This window comes from Lithobates pipiens, unplaced genomic scaffold, assembly GCF_037356315.1.
Source record: "Lithobates pipiens isolate NorthernLeopardFrog02 unplaced genomic scaffold, aLitPip1_a1.2 Scaffold_10, whole genome shotgun sequence".
NCBI lineage: Eukaryota > Metazoa > Chordata > Amphibia > Anura > Ranidae > Lithobates > Lithobates pipiens.
In genome coordinates, this window is record NW_027507686.1 from 69,583,009 (window position 1) to 69,604,783 (window position 21,775).

The window sequence follows — 21,775 nt, forward strand, 5'->3', positions numbered from 1 at the left end:
ACTTTTGGCAAATTTGGGGTGCGATTTCCATAGACATCTGTGCAGAAACACGCAGAGATCTCTCTGAAATCGCCACCGAAGTCGGGACTGACGTGAATGAAATTGTGCGAGTTCAGCTGAATTAGCGCGATTTCATTCCCGCTGTCAGTGTGAACCTGGGCTAAATGAGCATCTATCTCTTCCAGTGTGGGGTGGGGGAAAGTGGCAGGCTGGCCCAGCCTACTACAAAGAGAGATTTAAAAATTCCCTTTAATTCCCCAACCAAAGTGACAGCAATTATATTGAAGCCAGATTTCAGCAGTCACACCCCAGCCTGCTGCGATGCACACATATTTATGCTTTAAGGCACACTGCTTTCCTAGAGTTGCCACCTCATCCCTTTAAACCCGAACACATATGAATTACACAGGTTATGAGGCTAATTTCATGCAGATAATGCACCAAGTGAGTTTACTTATCACCTTAATCAGCCACAGAAACTGTGTAATTAAGATGTGTTTGGTTTTAAAGGGATGATGTGGCAACCCTATGCTTTCCCCCTTACTTCCTGTCCCAATGACAAATAACGTGGCGGGTGTATGAAGTTGTCACTGGAACAGAGAGACAGACAGTAATCAATACATGATGGATGCTGTCACCCCTTCCCACTCTTCTAAATATCCCCATCAGCGAGCTATACCATCATTTCCTGTCCTTATGACACCCTGTCCCCGGGACCGGAAGTGAGGGTAAATTTCATCAAAGGGGACTCAGACAGCAATATAAATGAATATAACAAAAACATGATTCCTAAGCAGTGATGAAGCACACTGGAATACAATCTATATAAATATTATATTCGGAGATGATATTGTTTTGGCTGGAAGCAGAGCAATTATAACCCTCTACTGCCCCGGATAATAGGAAGCCTTCCATTGTGATAAATGTTTGTCTCAGCAGCTGGCCATCATGATGGCGAACCAATCTAACGCCATACCGCCTGCCCTCAGCCAATCACATCCTCCCCTCCCTTTCTAACAGCTGATTGGCGAACCAATCTAACGCCATGCCGCCTGCGCTCAGCCAATCACAGCCTTCTCTCCCTCTCTAACAGCTGATTGGCTGCTGCGTTATATGAAATGTGTGGCGGCAGGTGATCAGCTGGTAGCGGACAGAGCGCAAACAATCCAGACCGATAGAGATGGGCCTGCAGGGGGAGACAAAGGTGAGGATCGGGCTGAGAGCCCTTCTTCTCTATTATGTCCTCCTAGATGGAGGAGCTGCGGCCTCTATGGGGTGTCTCTGCACGTTGTGCGGGCATCCCCGGCTCAGGTCAGCTGTGTGCCTGGAAGTGATCTATGGAGCAATTCATGTGTTTTATAAAGCCACTTCTAGAGGCCTGTGTGCCATGTGATCCCTGGAGGATTGCGTGTCTTAGGGATCATTCACAAGTGAAAAGTGATCTGTACTCAGAGCTTTTCAGAGGTTTTTGTCAGGTGAGGCAATATGTTGGCTCCTCACTGCCTGATTTACCCCCTATAATTGCCATAGTACTGCAATTGTGTGCATTGCATGCAGTTGCAGTGTGGTTCTGGTGCAGCAGCATAGATCTGCACCTCTCACCCAGCGGTGGCACTGCCCATTGAAAGCGACATGTATTGCTGGGAGTCATGGCATTGTGAGTGGCTCATTGGGGGTGGTAAAAACAGTGGCTCTACCACACACTTCCAATGCCCCCCTACAACCTTGCATATGAAAATCCTTCCTGTTTATCTTTATTTTGTTCAAGCAGCAGAAAAATGAAATGACCTGAATTGTCTGCCTCCCATGGATTGGTTGTATCCCGACAAATGAATGAATCCACTGATCAGCACCTCCTGGCTATAGCCGGCAGCACTGATCAAACGTTAACAAGCTGGTGTACAGAAGCCAACAGACAGAATCTTGTACAACCAGCTTGTAAAGTCACCTGGTCCTTGCTGAGCCTGCTAAAACTTGATCTGCCATAAGAGTTGGGATGTGTGTGAAATTGTACGCCCGATCACACTTTCTAAAAATGTAATCTGAGGCCCTGCATAATCTATCGTGCATTTGTAGGCAGACAGTACATGGTACCTGGAAGTGCTAAAAGTTTGTACTGTTTGTTGAAATGGGAGCTGATAGTAGCAGGAAAGTCTCTCAGTACAAATGCATGTTATCTGGCGGGTCACACTATATAACAGTGCAGGGAACCGCATTCCTGTTCAAAGTGCATGTGATTTGAGTTCTTCCATTTGTATGGCTCAAATCGCACTGCACCTGCAGGGGTCCTTTCCCTCCCCCCCCCCCCCCCCCCCCTCCTCTAATGGGCTGACCATGGGGATGAATTTCACACTGAATTTGGGTTTGAAGTCATGCAAGTTCAGCTGAACTCCCAGTTTTTTTTTTTTTTTTTTTGTTTTGTTTTCAGAGATCTGCATGGGTTCCTGGACAAACGTCTGTTGCCAAAAGTAGTGCAGGAACTACTTTTGGGAATCTGTGCGGTGCCCCAAAATTGACATCGCATGGATTTGGCTGGTGTTCTGATGAAGTGCTCCCCCCATCGGGTAGTGCCTGGGCTGAAGGGCGCATGCACTGGCCATCTACTTCTACACACAACGTGTAGAAATCTGCCTAACATGAACTCGCCAGGGGATCGTGGGGCACAATCTGACAGAAAAAGTTCTGTCGGCTATTGTGTGCCTGTGCTGTTATCTACTGCGCATGTGCCCTTCAGCCTAGACACTATCTGATGGGGTGACACTTCTCGACAGAACACCAGCAATAGGTTGTCGATTTGACCTAGCAGAACTGCCCGATGTGAATGACGGCTTAATGGTGCAATGACATCACCTGTTTGCATAATCTCTTGATGAAGAAGTTGTCTTTCCTACAGGCAGCTGAGTCAGAAGGGAAGAGCACCTGGTGTGTATTTATCTATTGGTTTTGTATCTAAGGTCCAAGAGGAGGCAACACCACATCAGTACCTGTTTGATAAATTAAGCCATGGGTATTCTTAAGCCTAGGGCAAGTTAATTGCAAATCCCAACTCATACCCCTCTTTGTTTAGGATCTAAAACCAGTAAAATCCCAAGACAACTGAAAAAGGGACACCTAGGGATTCCTTTATACAGTGGATATAAAGTCTACACACCCCTGTTAAAATGTCCAGTTTCTGTGATGTAAAAAAAATGAGACAGAAGAAATTTCAGAACTTTTTTTCCACTTCTTTTTTTTTTTTATTTTATTTTTTTAATGACTTCTAAGCTATAAAACTCAGCTGAACGAAAAAACTAAAATATTTTGCGTGGCGAGAAGTAAAAAGATAAAATATGGTTGCATAAGTGTGCACACCCTCAAACTAATACTCTTGTTGAAGCACCTTTTTTGATTTTATTACAGCACTGTCTTTTTGGTTATGAGGCCATCAGCATGAAACATCTTGACTTGGCAATATGTGCCCACTCTTTGCAATAACACGCCAAATCTGTCAGATTGCAAGGGCATCTCTTGCGCACAGCCCTCCTCAGATCGCCCCACAGATTTTCAATGGAATTCAGGTCTGGGCTCTGGCTGGGCCATTCCAAAACGTTAATCTTCTGGTGAAGTCATGCTGAAAGATGAAGTTCTTTCTAGAAGAAGCCTGAAGGTTTTGTGCCAATATTGACTGGTATTTGGAACTGTCCATAATTCCCTAAACCTTGACCAAGGCCCCTGTTCCAGCTGAAGAAAAACGTCCCCAAAGCATGATGCTGCCACCACCATGTATCGCTGTGGGTATGGTGTTTTTTTGGTGCTGTGCCTTGTGTTTGTACCAAACATTTCTATTGGAATTGTAGTAAGTTAAACCTTGGTTTCATCAGACCATAACTAATTTTTCTTGCTTTTGGGAGACTTCAGATGTGTTTTTCATAAATTTAGCCAGGCTTGGCTGTTTTTCTGAAGAAAAGGCTTCTGTTTTGCTATTCTACCCTTTAGCTCAGACATATGAAGAATACGGGAGATTGTCACATGTACCACACAGCCAGTACTTGTCAGATATTCTTGTAGCTACTTTTTTTTTTTTAATGTTGCTGTAGGCCTATTGGCAGCCTCCCTGACCAGTATTCTTGTATTTTCATCAATTTTGGAGGGACGTTCAGTTCTTGGTAATGTGTCCGTGCCATATTCTCCACTTGATGACAGCCTTCACTGTTCCATGGTATATCTAATGCCTTGGAAACTAAATTGTACCCTTCTCCTGACTGATACCTCTTTAACAATGAGATCTCTCTGCGGACCACGGCTTCTGCTGTAGGAAGCAACTAAATGTCAGGAAAGACCTGCAGAACAACTGAACTTTATTTGAGGTTAATCAGAGGCACTTTAAATGACAGGTGTACTGACTCCTATTTAACCACTTGCCTGCCACCCACCGTCAAATTGCTGCTTGGCAGTGCGGCTCTCGTTCTGGGTGGATGTCATATGATGGCCTCCCAGGACAACCGCTCCTGGGGGTACGTTGCAATCGCGGGCATGTTGCTAGGACACAGTCTGACCCTGATTTGTGTAAAGAGCTGTGGCTCATTAACCATGTGATCGGCTGTGTCCAATCACAGCTGGTCGCATGTAAACACAGATGCTGGTGATCCTCGCCTCATTGACGGAGTGAGAGGAGAGCCGATCAGCAGCATCTCCACAGAACATCTAAGGATGTAATCTGGGCACTGATAATCAGTGCCCTGATTACTATTAAGTTTCAGCAATCTGTGCTGCCTCATCAGCGTCCCTCAGTTAGGCTGGGTTCACACCGCTGCGGCAGCGAGAACCGGATGTGATTCGCACTGGAGTGCAAATCGCATCCGATCTCTGTGCGATGCGAGTTCAGCCATACAGATAGTATGGCTGAATTCGCATCGCACCCGCCGCAAACTCGCACAGGACCCTTTTTTTGGTCCGCAGCAGAATCGGATCGCATGGGTGTTCACACCATGCGATCCGATTCCTGTCCGAGTTTGCAGATCGCACTGCGATATGCGAACTGATCTGGGGGTGTCATTAACATTTCACTGACACTCCCAGCAGTCCGCATAGGGCAGTGTGAACTGCCGGCGGGAGGCATGCGATGCGGGAAGAAAATTATAACAATTTCACATGGTGACCGTGCTGAAAAATGTCCTGGGCAGGAAGGGGGTGTAAGTACCGAGTATTGAGGTGGTTTACATGAGTTTTGCATGTGATTGCTTAATTCTAAACACGGCTACATCCCCAGTTATAAGATGTGCGCAATTGTGCAACCAAATTTTAGTTTTACTTTACATTACAGAAACCTGACATTTTTAACAGGGGTGTGTAGACTTTTATATCCACTATATATGCTCTGCCTGCTGAGGAACTCCAGTATCTAGGGTGCCCTACTATGTAAATTGAAGTCTTGGGTGCGTATTGTATTTGCACGCTCATAGTTGCTTCCATTAACTTCTCTCTTGGACTACAAGTGCACTGATCAGCATGCTCGCAGTCATTGACGCTACAGGTCCCTGTGAATGAATAACACAGCTTCCTCCCCCCCCCCCCCCCCCCACATGGATTAGTCGATTGTTGGTGCGGTGTCCGGATCATCCTCCATCTTTCTGACTGGCAGATCTTGCACAGAGCCACCAATTTAAAGTGGAAGTAAACTGCTTTTACTCTTGCCTATAGGTAGTGTAAAGACTAAATGTGCACCGTTTAGGAGAGATTTACTGTGCATGTGGTCGGTGCCCTAACTGGCACATGTGCTCTGAAGTAACAGGCACCCGGGTTCAGAGCCCTGTGCCATAAATAGTGGCTCCCACACACCTGCATGGGAATGTGAAATCACGGCTCCGGCTAGTCAGAGCTGGAGTCTGAACCTGGAAGCAAGAAGTGTGAACATGGGAGTGCCTGCAGCTCTGTCTTGGTGCTGGAATGCTATGTTTTCAGGTAATGTGCTAGTATGCAATGCATTCTAGCATGTTATGACTGCCTTTCAGGGTACAAGAAGAAAACGTGTCCAGTTTACAACAGCTTTATGGCTGGGTGCTTTCAGTTGCATTTAGCTTTCTATTATAATAAAATTGTCAGCGATGCAACAGCTGCTGACTGAGCCACTCTGCCCCAGTGTCTTAAAGAGGAAGTAAACAATGATGGGGGTTTTACGTCCTCTTTATTTCCCTGCAAAGGTAAAGCAGCATGGGCTACTATGCATCGCAACAAACCCATATTTGTGAACACTGGTTTGGGTAATGGGAGAATTGTGTCAAATACTTACTGTAATTTTCCTTTCCTGGTTCTAGTCCATCACAGTACACTACCACAAGTATGCTGCCAAGTTGGTGCCAGGAAAACGGAATGAAATATTTACCATAAGTTTCCTTTCTGGTGCCAGTCAACAGCAGCATGCATGATGTATGCTGCAATGTTGGCACCAGGAAAATGCTTTACAAATTGCATTTTTGTTTGCCATTCTTCTATATTTTTTTTTTTTTTTTTTTTTTTTGTGGGTGTTTTGGGACAATAACAGATTGTCCATGTGCCACTTCTGTAACTAATTCATTGTATAATATTTAGTTGGTGCTCTTATTTACAGATGTCAGTAAAGGTTTGTTTCTTTTTATTTTAATAATGCATGCTCCTTTCCATGTGGTTTGACTGCTTCGTTCATATCCTTGACAGATGTTTGAAATCAACAGTCTGGATAACTTCTCTTCAACAAGCTCTCCTTTGGATGAAGACTTCCTGGCCTTCTCCAGTGGTGCACACAAAACCGGATTCTCTTCGTTGCGTTATAAAACTGAACTGTGCAATAGCTATTCAGAAAATGGATTCTGTGCCTACCAAAACCGTTGCCAATTTGCCCATGGTCTAAGTGACCTTCGCCCACCATTCCAGCACCCAAAATACAAGACTGAATTGTGCCGTTCATTCCACCTCCTCGGAGTCTGCAGCTATGGCCCACGCTGCCTGTTTATCCATAGCCACAGTGAGCGGAGGGAAGTGCCAGAAACCATTCGCCTTCGACAACGGCGCCCATCTCCCTTTCACAGCAAGAAGGTATGTCGCCTTTGGCATTCACTTGCAGGCTGCCCTTATGGGTCTAGATGCCTCTTTCAGCACCCTCGGGAGATGCGGGATGCTTGTCGGCACTATGCTGCACTGGGTGTTTGTCCTTATGGTGTTCACTGTCTCTTTAAGCACACACCACCTCTAGACCGCTGGGGAACGGGAAACAATGCTGGAAGTGGATCCATTTCACCCTCCGAATCGGACAGTGATACCTGCAACGACCTTTTCAGTGACTCCACTGCTAACAATGCTTTTAAGTTTTCTACCCTTCTTTTACCGCTTGCACTGCGCCTACAGATCCTGGGAGAAGAGGACAACAAATCTGTCATGCAGCAGATTGTCGCAGAGGATAACGCACAGGATCTGCATGTTCTACTTGACTGCTAAATGTTTTATTTTAGTACTTTAACATGTCAAACTTTCTAAGAGGGTTTGATTTTTAACTTTATTTTGCTCTTATGTACATAAATGTTTAAATTATTCCTTTATCAACGATATTAATATTGCCAATGGACGTAGATTTTGAGTTTTATATGACAAGATGTGCTTTATCACTAATTAAAACTACTATGATTTCTTAAAGTGGACCTTCAGTCATATTTTTCATCTTTCCATCTATTAAATCTACTGCCCTTGTTCTAATTTTGGACTTTTTTTTTTTTTTTTTTTTTTGTTCCCCTCCCCAAAATATTTTAGCATCTTCATAATTGGGCCAATATATATTCTACATATATTTGGTAAAAAAAAAGTGTATATTGATTTGCAAACTATGGAACAAATGGTGGGTCTCCTCTCCCCTGACAGAACAGTGATTTGTGTGTCTACATGCATTGGGTCCCCTGCCATGCAGCAGGTGCATGTCCTCTGGTGGCTCTTAAAGGGGACAACATACCCGTACAGCATCTTGCACAGCTGTGCCATTCTGCTGCAGTATCTGTGTGAGGTTGGCACTGTTAAAGTGCAGCTCTGCTTGTCTGCCTCGCCACATTTGGCACCTTTTGGGCAAGCAGGTACTTGGTTTTGATAGGTTCCCACTTATGGCTCAGATCACCATGTGGAATTGAGCCAGAAGTTTGGGCTTCCTGTGAAGGCTTCACTGCCAGTTTTTCATTGTCAAGATGGTGGCAGCAGCACCCAGTAAGTGCCCTAATGAGTACACACCAATTTGCCCTTATAAATATATATATATATATATTGCCTAGATGTAATTCATCGTTAAACCACTGGAGGGAGAGATATCCATACTTATACTTTAACCCCCACAGCACTAGAAATTCAGGGACAGGAAGACGGGCATCATAGCAATGAGGATTTGTACAGGATCCAGCTGCTTATGCATACCTCTAAACTTTCTGAGATGAATGAGGGACACCTATTGGCAAAAGTATGTGGGCATAGGACACACCCCCTGCCACTCCCCCTTAGGGTCCGTTCACACAGGGGCAACTCCGATCCGACTTCAGGTCGCCTCAGGTCGGACAACATTTAAAAAGCAATGTAAGTGAATGAGCCGTCTTAATGCACACTACTTGAATCCGACTTGTAGGCGACCGGTACCCATTGATTTCAATGGAGGTCGCCTCCAAGTCGGATCTCCGTTTATACGGAGGTGACTCTGACAGAATTATCAGCTCTCGAGGGCACTCCACGCCAAGTTTATGAAAAAAATTTGGAGTGGGTTCCCCCTCCGAGAGCATACCAGGCCCTTAGGTCTGGTATGGATTCCAAGGGGAATTCCCTACACCGAAAAAACGGCGTGGGGGTCCCCCCCCAGATTCATACCAGACCCTTATCCGAGCACGCTACCCGGTCGGCCAGGAAAGGGGGTGGGGACGAGCGTGCGCCCCCCTCCTGAGCCGTACCAGGCCGCGTGCCCTCAACATTGGGGGTGCCTTGGGGAAGGGGGGGCCGCACGGCCCCCCCACCCCAAAGCACCTTGTCCCCATGTTGATGAGGACAAGGGCCTCTTCCCGACAACCCTGGCTGTTGGTTGTCGGGGTCTGTGGGCGAGGGGCTTATCGGAATCCGAGAGCCCCCTTTAATAAGGGGGCCCCCCGGATACCGGCCCCCTACCCTATGTGAATGAGTATGGGGTACAATGTACCCCTACCCATTCACCTGTGGAAAAAAAAAGTACAAAAAAACATAACACACAAGATAAAATAGTTTTTTGCACAGCTCCGGGGGACTTCCGTCTTCAGGGGTCTTCTCGCCGGACTCCTCCGCTATCTTCTTGTAGCTCTTTTACTAGCGGAGGAGCCCGGCTTTCTTCCTCGCCGCTGCCCTCTTCTTCCGACTTCAGGGGTCTTGTCCCCCTCTTCGGTTCTTCTTCTGCCGGGCCACCGTGCCTTCTTATAGCTCTTTTACAGGCGGTGGCCCAGTCTTCTGTCGCCGCCGCTCATCCCCCCCCCCCCCACCCCCCCTTTCCTGGCCGGCCGGGTAGCGTGCTCGGATAAGGGTCTGGTATGAATCTGGAGGGGACCCCCATGCCATTTTTCGGCGTAGGGGGGGTTCCCCTTTCTAGTCATACTAGACCTAAGGGCCTGGTATGCTCTCGGAGGGGGAACCCACGCCAATTTTTTTTTTTTTTTTCATAATTTGGCGTGGAGTTCCCTCTTGAGAGATCATTCTCTGATTGGCTGCGGCAAAAGTCGCCTGGCCTGGGGCGACTTAAAGTCGTGTTCAGGTCGTGTCAAGTTGCCTCCAAAAGTCGTGTTGCCCCTGTGTGAACGGACCCTTAAAGGTGAATTGTACAAAAAAAAATTTGATTTAAACCTAGTAAACCCCCCCCCCCCCCCCCCCCCCCCCCCCAAATAACTATTCCTTTATGCTGGCTTTTTGAATTTACAAATACAGCAATTTAAAAATTGGATGAAAGGTTTAGCACTGGGAAATGCGTTTTGATAGATGAGTAGTGCATTTTATATAGAGCAGACCAAAACGAGGGACAACTGTCTGTTCCAAATCTGACAGTTGGGAGCTATGCTAACGTGACATGGGTTATTAACTTGAGTATAGGTACGTTAGCTGCCTAAACATCAGATTTAAATACCACCAAAAAGCTCTCTCAAATATTAACTTAATTTGGGTTCAGTGTCGATGACAGAGTAGTTGTCATGCAATTGTGTGGGTATTTTTTTTTTTTTTTTTTTTTTGTGTCAAAATTTAGGAGCACAGTATGTTGTGTGGGTCACACTGGGTGGTTTATTTTTGACCTATTTGGTGGTTACACTGGGACATTGCAACTCTCTTACATAAAACGGTGACCGTACGTGTGATACAACTAAACAATCAATGTCCTATTCAACAAGAACTATTGAATTGAAGGTCGATTGAGTGAGACAAAAGGAACATGTCCAAGCTATGAGCAACATGTAATGATGATTTCTATTGACCCAAGTTGATTGGTCAGTCCGCCCCCTAGCCATAACCATTCATGCACTGCCCGGGCCACTAGGAGGGGGCCCCCATCACGGTTGCCGGCCTCAGTCTCAAGCGTATCTCGCGTGGCCAAAACATCAGCCGCTTGGGCACCACATGCTTGACCAGACATATGTTGACCTGCCATGCAGCTCGTTGGCAAGCGTACCTCAAAGACCCACACCAAAGAACAAAGCGGACCTCTCCTTGCTCCTCATCAGCTGGCATCTCCAACCCCACTAGACCTTCAGTCCTCTCTGAAACCTGCTCTGAGAGGAATGAAGGTGTAGAATTAGGTGTGTCACAGCCAAGTGCTTCCGGGAACTCTGCTAGCGGTACACCCACGTCTGATTATAGCAGGCAAATGTCCCTACCCCAGCTGCTGGACCGGCGAAAGAAGTTCACTCCCAGCCATCCACATGCCCAGCGGTTAAATGCTAGCTTGGCTAAATTGCTAGCACTTCAACTGCTGCCTTTTCAGTTGGTAGACTCGGCCCCCTTCCGTGAGTTTGTACAATGTGCGGTTCCTCAGTGGCAGGTCCCCAAACGCCACTTTTTCTCACGGAAGGCGATTCCGGCTCTCTACCGGCATGTGGAAGGCAATGTCCTTGCCTTGCTGGACAGGGCGGTCAGCGGTAAGGTGCATATTACCGCTGACTCATGGTCCAGCAGGCATGGACAGGGACGTTACCTGTCTTTCACGGCCCATTGGGTCACTCTTCTGGCAGCTGGGAAGGATGTAGGACAAGGTGCAGTAGTGTTGGAGGTTGTTCCGCCACCACGCCTCCAAAATGCTACTATTGGTTGTGACACGCCTCTCTCCTCCACCCCCTCCTCTTCTTCTTCCTCCATGGCCTCTTCCAGTGCTCTGTCCTCGGAACCAGCGGTGCTTCGTAGGCGTTCCAGGGGCTACGCAAGTACGCAGGCAAAATGATGCCATGCCGTGCTTGCGCTGGTTTGTTTGGGGGACAGGAGCCACACTGGGGCGGATGTTTTGTCAGCTCTGCAGGGGCAGGCCGAGAGGTGGTTGATGCCACGCCAGCTTAAGCCAGGAATGGTGGTTTGTGACAATGGTACCAACCTCCTCTCCGCTGTCCGACAGGGACAACTGACCCATGTGCCCTGTGTAACTCACGTCCTTAACCTGGTGGTGCAGCGGTTCTTGGGCAGGTACCCTGGCTTACAGGATGTCCTGAAGCAGGCCAGGAAAGTCTGTGTGCATTTCCGCCGATCATTTAATGCCTGTGCTCGGCTGGCTGAGCTCCAAAAGGAGTTGAACCTGCCCAAGAACCGCCTTATATGTGACATGCCCACCAGATGGAACTCAACGTTGGCCATGCTGCAGTGGCTGCACACGCAGCAGAGGGCCATCAATGAGTACCTGTGCGACTACGGCACCAGGATAGGGTCAGGGGAGCTTGGTTTTTTCTCACCACGCCAGTGGGGCATGATCAGGGATGTATGCACTGTCCTGTCACCGTTTGAGGAGGCCACAAGGATGGTGAGCAGTTTCAGTGCATGCATCAGTGACACTGTACCTCTTGTCCACCTCTTGGAGCATATGCTGCGTGGAATAATGGACAGGGCACTTGAGGCAGAACAGAGGCAGGAAGAGGAGGACTTCCTTGCCTCTCAAGGCCCCCTTTATCCAGACAGTGTTCCTGCTGTGCCACCCATCACACAGGAAGAGGAGGAGGATGATTGTGTCAGCATGGAGGTGGAGGCTGGCACTCAGCAGCAGCAGTCTTGTAGGGATGATTTACAGTCCCAAGAAACACGTGGACTTGTACGTAGCTGGGAGGAGGTAGCTGCGGATCATGTTGTCCTTAGTGACCCAGAGGACTCTGGACCGAATGCCTCAGCTAACCTACGCTGCATGGCCTCCCTGATCCTGCAAAGCCTGCGGAAGGATCCTCGTATTCTTCGGATCAAGGAGAGGGACCATTACTGGCTGGCCACTCTCCTTGATCCACGGTACAAGGGTAAGGTTGCCGACCTTATCTTGCCATCGCAGAGGGAGCAGAGGATGAGACATCTCCGGGAGGCCTTGCAGAAAGGTCTGTGCAACGCGTTCCCAGAGACTGGGAGGTTACAAACTCCTGGTCCTGGACAACGTGTTGCTGAGGCATCGGTCAGAAGGAGCGGTGGAGAAGGTGGCCGTCTGACTGATCCTTTCAGATAATTTTTTAGTCCGCAGCCCCAAGGTATGATCGGTTCCAGCAACCATCGCCAGCGTCTGATTTACATGGTGCAGGAATACCTAGGGGCAAGGTCAGACTTGGACACCTTTCCCACCGAAAATCCTCTGGCTTACTGGGTCTTGAGGATGGATCACTGGCCAGAGCTTGCACAGTATGCAATTGAGCTACTGGCCTGTCCTGCATCCAGCGTTCTTTCGGAACGCACCTTCAGTGCTGCTGGTGGCTTTGTTACCGATCACAGGGTGCGTCTGTCCACTGAATCAGTTGATCGACTGACCTTCATCAAGATGAATCAGTCTTGGATCACCCACAGCTACCAAGCACCTGAAGCTGATGTAACCGAATAATTTTTTTTTAAATATCACATCCCTTCAAGACTGCCTATGCTGATGCTGAGTGACTGTCCTGTTATGTTGATTGTCTATCCTCTTCCTCCTCCGCTGATATGTTGGAAGAACATTTCTGGTTCTGGGTGATGCCATCAGCCCAATTTTTCTGCCCCTGTTTAACAGGGGCGTTTAAGTAAAATTTTTGATGCAATGCTTTGCAGCAGGGCTAATTCCTGCAATAAAACAAGAGTATATGGCAGAGGTTGCAGTGTGGTAGCACCAGTGCCTAAGGCCCAATTTTTCTGCCCCTGTTTAACAGGGGCGTTTAATTACAATTTTTGATATAATATTTCACAGGAGGGCCCCTTCCTGTGCCCACCCAGAGTAACGGTGAGGACTTATAGTGTTGTGGCACCAGCACCACAACCACCAAAGGTCAATTTTTCTACCACTGTTCAACAATGGCATGTAATTACAATTCTTGATATAATTGTTCACAGCAGGGTGCTCCAGCGCCCACCAAGAGTCACTTTGAGGGCTTACAATGTTGTGGCAAAACCAACACCTTGTTCCGCCATTTCTGCAGAGCATATAGGGCAGGCCCCTACTTTCAAACATCCAACTTACAAACATCTCATACTTGCAAACGGAAGGAGACAACAGCAAGTGAGATGAAAAAAGATGGACGACAAAACAAATTATACAGGGGTGATAACCCTTCCCTATGTTTTCCAAAAAGCTTAAAAATAGTTTTTTTTGACTGGAGCTACACTTTAAAAATGTACCAGTTGAAAATTACAAACAGATTCAACTTAACACAACAAACCTACACAGTCCCTGTCTTGTTTGCACCGCCTGTATACTGCTGTTCTGAGTATATAGGGCCTGGGGGCCACACGCATTTCCTTTTTTAAATATGGGTACAGGGTTCCCCATAATATGCGTACAAGACCCAAATAGGCTGGTAATGGGCAGGGAGGGCTACCCATGCCATTTTTCTCAATGATTTTCAACCATATTGCAGGAACCAGATATAACATTAAAACCGCAAGCAGTTTTAAATGGTGTTATTTCCGTTTAATGTCATTTTGTGCAGGGACTGTTCTAAACACGGGAAACACGTGGCACTTCACAGGCATACTACAGACACCCCCCAGGCACCATATTTAAAGGAATATTTCACTTTTTTTTCACTTTAATCGTCATTAAAATCAGTGCTCCCGCCAAAACAGCCATTTTTAAAAACATTTTAGGCATTGACCCATGTCCCCTGGGGCAGGAGCCAGGTCCCCAAACCCTTTTTAGGACAGTATCTTGCATATTAGCCGTTAAAATTAGCACTTTTAATTTTGAACGTTCGAGTCCCATAGACTTCAATGGGGTTCTAACGTTCGTATGAATTTGGGGTCCGTTCGAAAGTTCTGGTGCGAACCGAACCAGGGGGTGTTCGGCTCATCCCTACTGGTGGGGATCCAAGTGCATTATTTTGACCAGGGGCCCATGATGCTGTTAAGGTGTCACTACCCATGAGAGGCTCCTAGTGCCTTTACTAGTGTAGCACTAACCCCTAAAGGAGTTGCTGGTTAGATTTGGGCTTACCGTTGCCTTCTGTTTTCCTCTTGGCACGTCTAGGGGTGTCCCGTGGTAAATGGCCCAGTAACTTGAGAGACCAACAACAGATCCACTTGACTGGATTTTATTTGCAAAACGTAGACAATGAACAGTCTCTTAAATTGGGATCAGAGGGTTGGAAGGGAAGTTCAGGTACTCTTATGCCCCGTACACACGAGAGGACTTATGTCCGACAGACTTCCAAAGGAGTTCCGACGGAGTTCCGACGGAGTTCTGACAGACTTTTCGGCCGAACGGACTTGGCCACACACGATCACACTAAACTCCGACGGATTCGAACGTGATGACGTACGACCCGACTCGAATAAGGAAGTTCATAGCCAGTAGCCAATAGCTGCCCTAGCGTCGGTTTTAGTCCGTCGGAGTAGCATACACACGAGCGGAGTTTTCGAAGGGGACCGGGTCCGGCGGAGTTCCTTCGGGAAAATTTGAAGCAGGCTTCATTTCTAAAGTCCGTCAGACTTTGGCGAATCAAAAGTCCGTTGCAGCCCACACACGATCGGATAGTCTGACGGACTCGGTCCTTCGGACTTTGGATGTTGAAAAGTCCGCTCGTGTGTACGGGGCATTAGTGTCAAAGTCAAAATGTTGAAGAACTTGCTTTGACTGCATCCAGAGAATAGCCATTCGCAACTGGATGATCACTCAGGTTGGACAGTCCCTCTCTCACAAGGCCTAGCATCCAACAAGGTGCTTACTCAGGAACAAGTCTCTGCCACAGACGCTGTTGTAGAGCGTACAAGATAATGTCTCTGCCACAGACGTTGTAGAGCACGTAGGGAAACTAAGCTTAAAAACACTTTTAGGATACCTGAATCTTTTAGCCAGCTTGGCGATATCCACAAGACCATATTCTCTTGGGTACTTCAGCCCTTCCAGGCTCTTACTAAGAAACCAACCCGTACGTGGTCTTCTTCTGAAGAGTCCTCCCCTGGAATGCTTGAAGTCACTGGGTCTCTCCCGAACCGGAGACGGCACCCAACCACCTCAGAATCCTCTTTTAGTTTCCTTGCCTCGGGGTAGCCAGCCCCGAGACATCAAAATTGGGTGGATCCGCACCCCAGGCCATAGCTTCGGAACCCTGAACCACGTGATGTCCGCATCTTAAGTGCCCTCTCCCAGAAAGCACAGTGAGAGCGCCACTCCCACTGGACGAGCTCCAAGAGAGAGTAATTTAAGCACCTAACCAGACCATAGTTCCATGCCTACCAGAAGAGACAGTGCCCCCTGTGGCCAGGCTGAACATCTAAAAGTTAGAATGTAAACAATTGTACCCAAACCAAACTGCAGTTTAGGTAAAACTTTAACTTTGAAAAACGCATAGCCCGTGCTCTTCAGGAGCCGTCGCTACACTAGGTTGCCAGTTTTAAGTTCACTGCCATTCTGCATGTCGTCGAGCATAGTGTCCCTTCGCAAGGGTATGCCCACATTAACCACCTCAATACAGGGGCACTTACACCCCCTTCCTGCCCAAGCCAATTTTTAGCTTTTAGCGCTGTTGATGTTTAACCACTTCCCGCCTGGCCTATAGCTGAGTGACGGCCGGGCGGTGGTTCAGTTATCCTGACTGGGCATCATATGACGTTCAGCAGGATAACAGCCCCGTGGGGCGTGCATCGCGGTGATCGGTGGTGTGGTGTGTCAGACTGACACACCGCTACACCAATCTCAGTAGAGAGCCTCCAACGTGACCTCTGTACCACGTGATCAACCATGTCCAATCACAAATGAGCACGATGAAAACAGGAAGAGGCACTGTTCGGCTTTTCCCTCACTGGCGTATGACAGACACGAGTAGAGGAGAGCCAATCAGCGGCTCTCCTGACAGGGGGTTCTGTGCTGATTGTTTATCAGTGCAGCCCCCCCTTGGATCCCACCTAGGACCACCATCATGCTGCCCAGGACCACCAGGTATGCGCCCCCCTTGACCACTAGGGAAATGCAAATCTGTGTCAAGGCAGCAGCCAATGAATGCCCACTCACAATGCCTATCAGTGCTGCATATCAGTGGCAGGTATCAATGCCCAGCATCAGTGCCACCCATAAGTACCCATCTCTGCAGCCTACCAGTGTCGCCTGTGAGTACCCATCAGTGCCCATCGTCGGGTGCCTGTCAGTGCCTGCTCATTGGTGCCACCTCATCAGTGCTGCCTTATCAGTGCCCATCAGTGAAGGAGAAAACTTACTTATTTACAAAATTTTATAACAGAAACAAAAGCAAAACTTTTATTTTTTGCAAAATTTTCGGTGTGACGTCACTTCCCCTCAGCGCAGTCAGTCACGGGACATGTGACAGGTCCCAGATGACAGCCACAGCCGGGTGCCCACAGTAAGAATGCCAGCACCGCCGAGCAGTGCTACGTTCCCCAGCATCACTGGACCCTGGGACAGGTAAGTGTCTGATTATTAAAAGTCAGCAGCTGCAGTATTTGTAGCTGCTGACTTTTAATTAATAGTTTTTTTTTTAAGGGGCACCCCACTTTAAACAGCGATAGAGCACAAAGCTGAAAACTTACTTGGGCAGGAAGGGGGGTAAGTGCCTGGTATTGAAGTGGTTAAATGACAATTTAATGGTCATGCTACACTGTAGCAGATTTTTTATCATAAGACGTCCACCCAGAACCGCGCTGCCCAGCCGTCATTTCACGGCTGGCGAGCAGGAAGCGGTTAATGTTGCATCAAAAAGATGGCTGCCACGTGGCGGCCATCTGTAAACCTGGGGGCCCCTGCGAGTTGTCAGTCCTCATCTGGTTGTGGCAGCGCCCTTGTGAATCACTTGCGATCAATCTACACATTAATAAACATGTCCCACACGGCATGGAATTTTTTATTTATTTTTTATGCCACAACCGAACAACTTGGGTTGCCTGTGACCACCACTATCTGTCACCGATTGCTCGGCCATGCCATTTATGTCATGCTCAGTTGATGTCCAGCGTTATTGTTTTGTTGAAAAGGACATTGATCCCTCATGGTGTTGTATGGGACGCCATACACACAGACGATTTGGAGAAATGTCCCTCTGTCCCTCTTTCCTCCACATCTATACCTCATTTGGGTCTGATCTATATAGTTTAGGGTGACCAGATGTCCCCGGTTTCAGGGGACAGTCCCCGGATTGAGGACACTGTCCCTGGACCAAGACTCTCCCCGGATTTGACTTCAACAGGAGCTGGGGCAATTTTCAAAGACAGTCAGTGCAGAATAAAAACGAATTCTGAATTACACACCCCGTTCCTACTAGCTTAGGCAGGTGTATTTTTTTCCATTATCTGTGCCCCTTTCTGATGATGATGTGCTGGCAGTGGTCAGAGCGGATGGACTATTTCTTTAGTTTACGGGACATGCCCATTCAGCTCCGCTCACATGTTCTTCTGCCTTGGCTCAAATCCTGGCCAGCCGCCTGCCTGCTTATCTCCTTGCTTTCCCCGGCAGAGTCATTTTCCTCTGCTCCCCACCCAGTAGTAGCCGGGGTCCGGAGAGTGAGACCTAAGAGGCTGTGAGGCAGGCAGAGGCGGTAATGGGCAGAGCGAAGCAGCTGAGCTCAGCTGACGATGTCCAGCAGCAGGAATAGAGGGGAAGCAGATCCAATCGTGGGTGTGCTTTGGGGGCGTCTGTGAATAGACTACAATGCACTGTGAGTCTCTCTGGCATAATGGATGGTATCGGAACTCACAGGCAGCAGGCACTTATTGGTCAGAAGTTAACAAAATCAGCACCCAGCAGCCATGTTATGTGACAGAGCCAGCCAGAGCCATGATAGAGTGCCTGCCGCCTGCGAGTCATCATAATGCTGATGATCTTAACCAGTTGCCGATAGCTGATTTACTGCTACAGGGCGGTCGCGCTGCGCAGGATCACTTATATACGTGATCCTGCATTTCTGGGTGTCGGAGCCAATCGGCGGATCCGGCGGACTCGCCTAGTGGTCTGCCTATGTAAATAAGGTAGTTCACCATTCTGTCTGTGTGGAAGACATCGATCCTGTGTTCCTACAAAGCAGGTACAGGGATCTATGTCTTCCCTTAGTAAAATCACCTCCCCCACAGTGAGAAAACACTTGTTAGACACACATTTAATCCATTGATTGCCCTAGATGTTATTCCCTTCCCAGCCATTAGTACAGTGACAGTACATATTTTTAGCACTGATCACTGTATTAGTGTTACTGATTCCCACAAAGTGTCAAAAGTGTCACTAATGCCGCGTACACACGAGCGGAATGTCCGACAGAAAAAGTCAGATGGAATCTTTTCATCGGATATTCCGATTGTGTGTGTGCGCGCCTCATCTGACTTTTTCCATTTTTTTTGAGAAAAGAAAAAGAACATGTTTTAAATATTTCCGACAGAACCAATTCCTATCGGGAAAACCGCTCGTCTGTATGCTGTTCCGATGGACCAAAAACTACGCATGCTCTGAAGCAAGTACGAGACGGCAGCTATTGGCTACTGGCTATTGAACTTCCTTTTTCTAGTCCCATCGTACGTGCTGTACGTCACTGCGTTCTTAACGATCTGACTTTGGTGTGATCATGTGTAGGCAAGACAGTTTCAGCGAAACGCCGTCGGAAAACCCTTCAGAGTTTATTGCGACGGGAAAACCGGTCGTGTGTACACGTCATTAGTGTCCGATTTGTCCACCGCAATATCGGAGTTCCGCTATGAGTTGCTGATTGCTGCAACCATTACTAGTAAAAAAAAAAAAAAAATGTGACCAGATTATAAAAATAAAATCCATGTTGGAATACTGCCCTCCTGCCACCATCTTCCCTGGGGACAGGGCCCCATCATCTCCCCTGGGGACAGGAGCCCCCCATCATCTCCCCTGGGGACAGGAGCCCCCCATCATCTCCCCTGGGGACAGGAGCCCCCCCCATCATCTCCCCTGGGGACAGGAGCCCCCCCATCATTTCCCCTGGGGATAGGGGCCCCACCATCTCCCCTGGGGACAGGGCCCCCACCATTTTCCCATGGGACAGGAACCCCATCTCCCCTTCAGTCAGGAACCCCTTCTCACTTGAGGACAGGGCTTCCACCATCTTCCCTGGGGACTGGACCCCCTTCTCACTTGAGGACAGGGCCCCCCATTCTCGCCCCTGGGGATGAGAACCCCATTCTCACCCCTTGGGACAGGGGCCCCACCATCTTCCCTAGGGACGGGAACCCCATCTCCCCTGGAGACAGGACAGTTTCAGTGGAATTCCGTCGGAAAAACCTTTGGAGTTTATTTCGACGGGAAAACCAGTAATTTATTTCGGAGTTTATTTTGACGGGAAAACCGCGCCATTAGTGTCCGATTTGTCCAGCGCAATATCGCAGTCCCGCTATGAGCTGATTGCTGCCATTACTAGTAATTTTGCTTCAGGAGTTTTTTTTTTTTCCTGCAGCCAGTAAACTCCCCTGTATGTTATCCTATGTGTTGTGACCATGCACACATAGGGGTTTATTTACGAATCCACTGTGCACTTGGAAGTGCAGCCGTTGTAGATCTGGGGGGGACATGCAAGGAAAATAAAAAACAGCATTTTTTTTCTTGCACATGATTGGATGATAAAATCAGCAGAGCTTCCCCTCATTTCAGATCTTCGCCTCAGATTTAAAGCGTCTGCACTTCCAAGTGCACTTGTAGTGCAAAGTGGATTTTCCCTTAGTAAATCAACCCCAGTGACTGTTATAATCATTTTTTAGGCAGGGGTGTTTTCTGTCTGGAAAAAAACCCTGAACTAGTGGGTTTTAAAAGGAGTTTTTTTAGCTTTAAAAACTTGGCTATTTTGCATTTATCACTTTTTTTAAGCCATAATCTTTTGTGAAAGTATTGTTTTTCTAAAAGAACTGCTGAAAAACTCTTTGTACAGCTTTCCATAGCTAATGCTACTGGTGTTTTTTATAATTTATATTTATATTCTGGCTGCAGAAATAAACACCCTGAAGCCAAATTACCACAGCTGTAAAAACATCCAGTGTGCATAAGGCCTTAACCACTTTCCGATAATAGTGGTCTCTGCGGGGGATTCGCCGCAAGATCACGGAGCCATTGGCAGCAGCGGAGGCGATCGGGTCCTTCTGCTGGCTGGGTATGGAGACAAGTGAGGGGAAGATGGCCCCCACCCGTTTCCATACCATTGCAGGGCAGAAGCGACTTCAAAACGTCACTTCCGCCCATAGCTCTTAAAGGAACATTTATTTTTATTTATTTTAAATGACAACTTTTTTTTTTTATTGCATTTTAGTGTAAATATGAGATCTGAGGTCTTTTTGACCCCCCAGATCTTATATTTAAGGAGTCCTGTCATGCTTTTTTTTTCTATTACAAGGGATGTTGTGGTGAAAAAAAAAAAGCACTTGCAGGTTTAAAGAGGAAGTAAACCCTGATGGGTTTACTTCCTCTTTTTTTCCCTGCAAAGGTAAAGCATAATGGACTACTATGCATCGCATAGTAGCTCATTATGTGTCACTTACCTGACACAGGAGCCAGCGAAGTCGCCGCTGATCCCTGTAGTCCGCCGCGTCCATCTTGCTGGTGGCGTCTCGCAGCTCCGACCAATGACAGCGGCGAAGCCGCGATGACGTCACTCCCGCGCATGCGCACGGGAGTCGCGCCTCGCAGCTCCGCCGCTGTCATACGGCGAGGCCGCGATGACGTCACTCCCGCGCATGCGCACGGGAGTCGACAAATTTGGCAAATCCATTCTTGGACTTGCCGCATTTAGTGCGCATGCGCGCCGCTGTCTACGGCGCATGCGCCGTAGACAGCGGTGCCCATTTTCGGGCAAATATCTCCTAAACCATATAGGTTTAGGAGATATTACTTGGACCTACAGGTAAGCCTTAATCTAGGCTTACCTGTAGGTCAAAGTTGTTTGGAAGGGTTTACTTCCATTTTAACTAATCTTTATTTATTTTTTTAGGGTTATTCTCCTTAAAGGGGGCGTGGCATGGGCGTGCCCTATGCTTACATGCTTTTGTTAGTAGGTGTCCCTCTTTCCAATCTCAAAGTCGGGAGGCGTGGACTGGGGCAATTTCCACAACTGGAGCCACGTCCAATCAGGAGTTCTGCTTTCTGGAAGACCAGCAGATGCGGCGTGCACGCTACACACCGCACATGTATCTCCACCAATCCGAGCCAGGC

At 47.8% G+C, this 21,775-nt stretch overlaps 1 protein-coding gene across 1 annotated transcript; it reads left to right on the forward strand.

Moving 5' to 3' along the window:
* Positions 1-1,101: 1,101 nt before the first annotated feature.
* On the forward strand, positions 1,102-7,704 carry LOC143941820 (uncharacterized). Its single transcript, XM_077463348.1, has 2 exons — positions 1,102-1,204; positions 6,673-7,704. The coding sequence occupies exons 1-2, from the start codon at positions 1,181-1,183 to the stop codon at positions 7,447-7,449; spliced, it is 801 nt and encodes a 266-aa protein (XP_077319474.1). The 5' UTR covers positions 1,102-1,180; the 3' UTR covers positions 7,450-7,704.
* The last annotated feature ends 14,071 nt before the right edge of the window (positions 7,705-21,775 follow it).

Coding starts and splice junctions, on each gene's coding strand:
- LOC143941820 (XM_077463348.1), top strand. CDS start 1,181: ATGGGCCTGCAGGGGGAGACAAAG. Junction 1,205..6,672: donor GCCTGCAGGGGGAGACAAAG/GTGAGGATCGGG, acceptor TATCCTTGACAG/ATGTTTGAAATCAACAGTCT.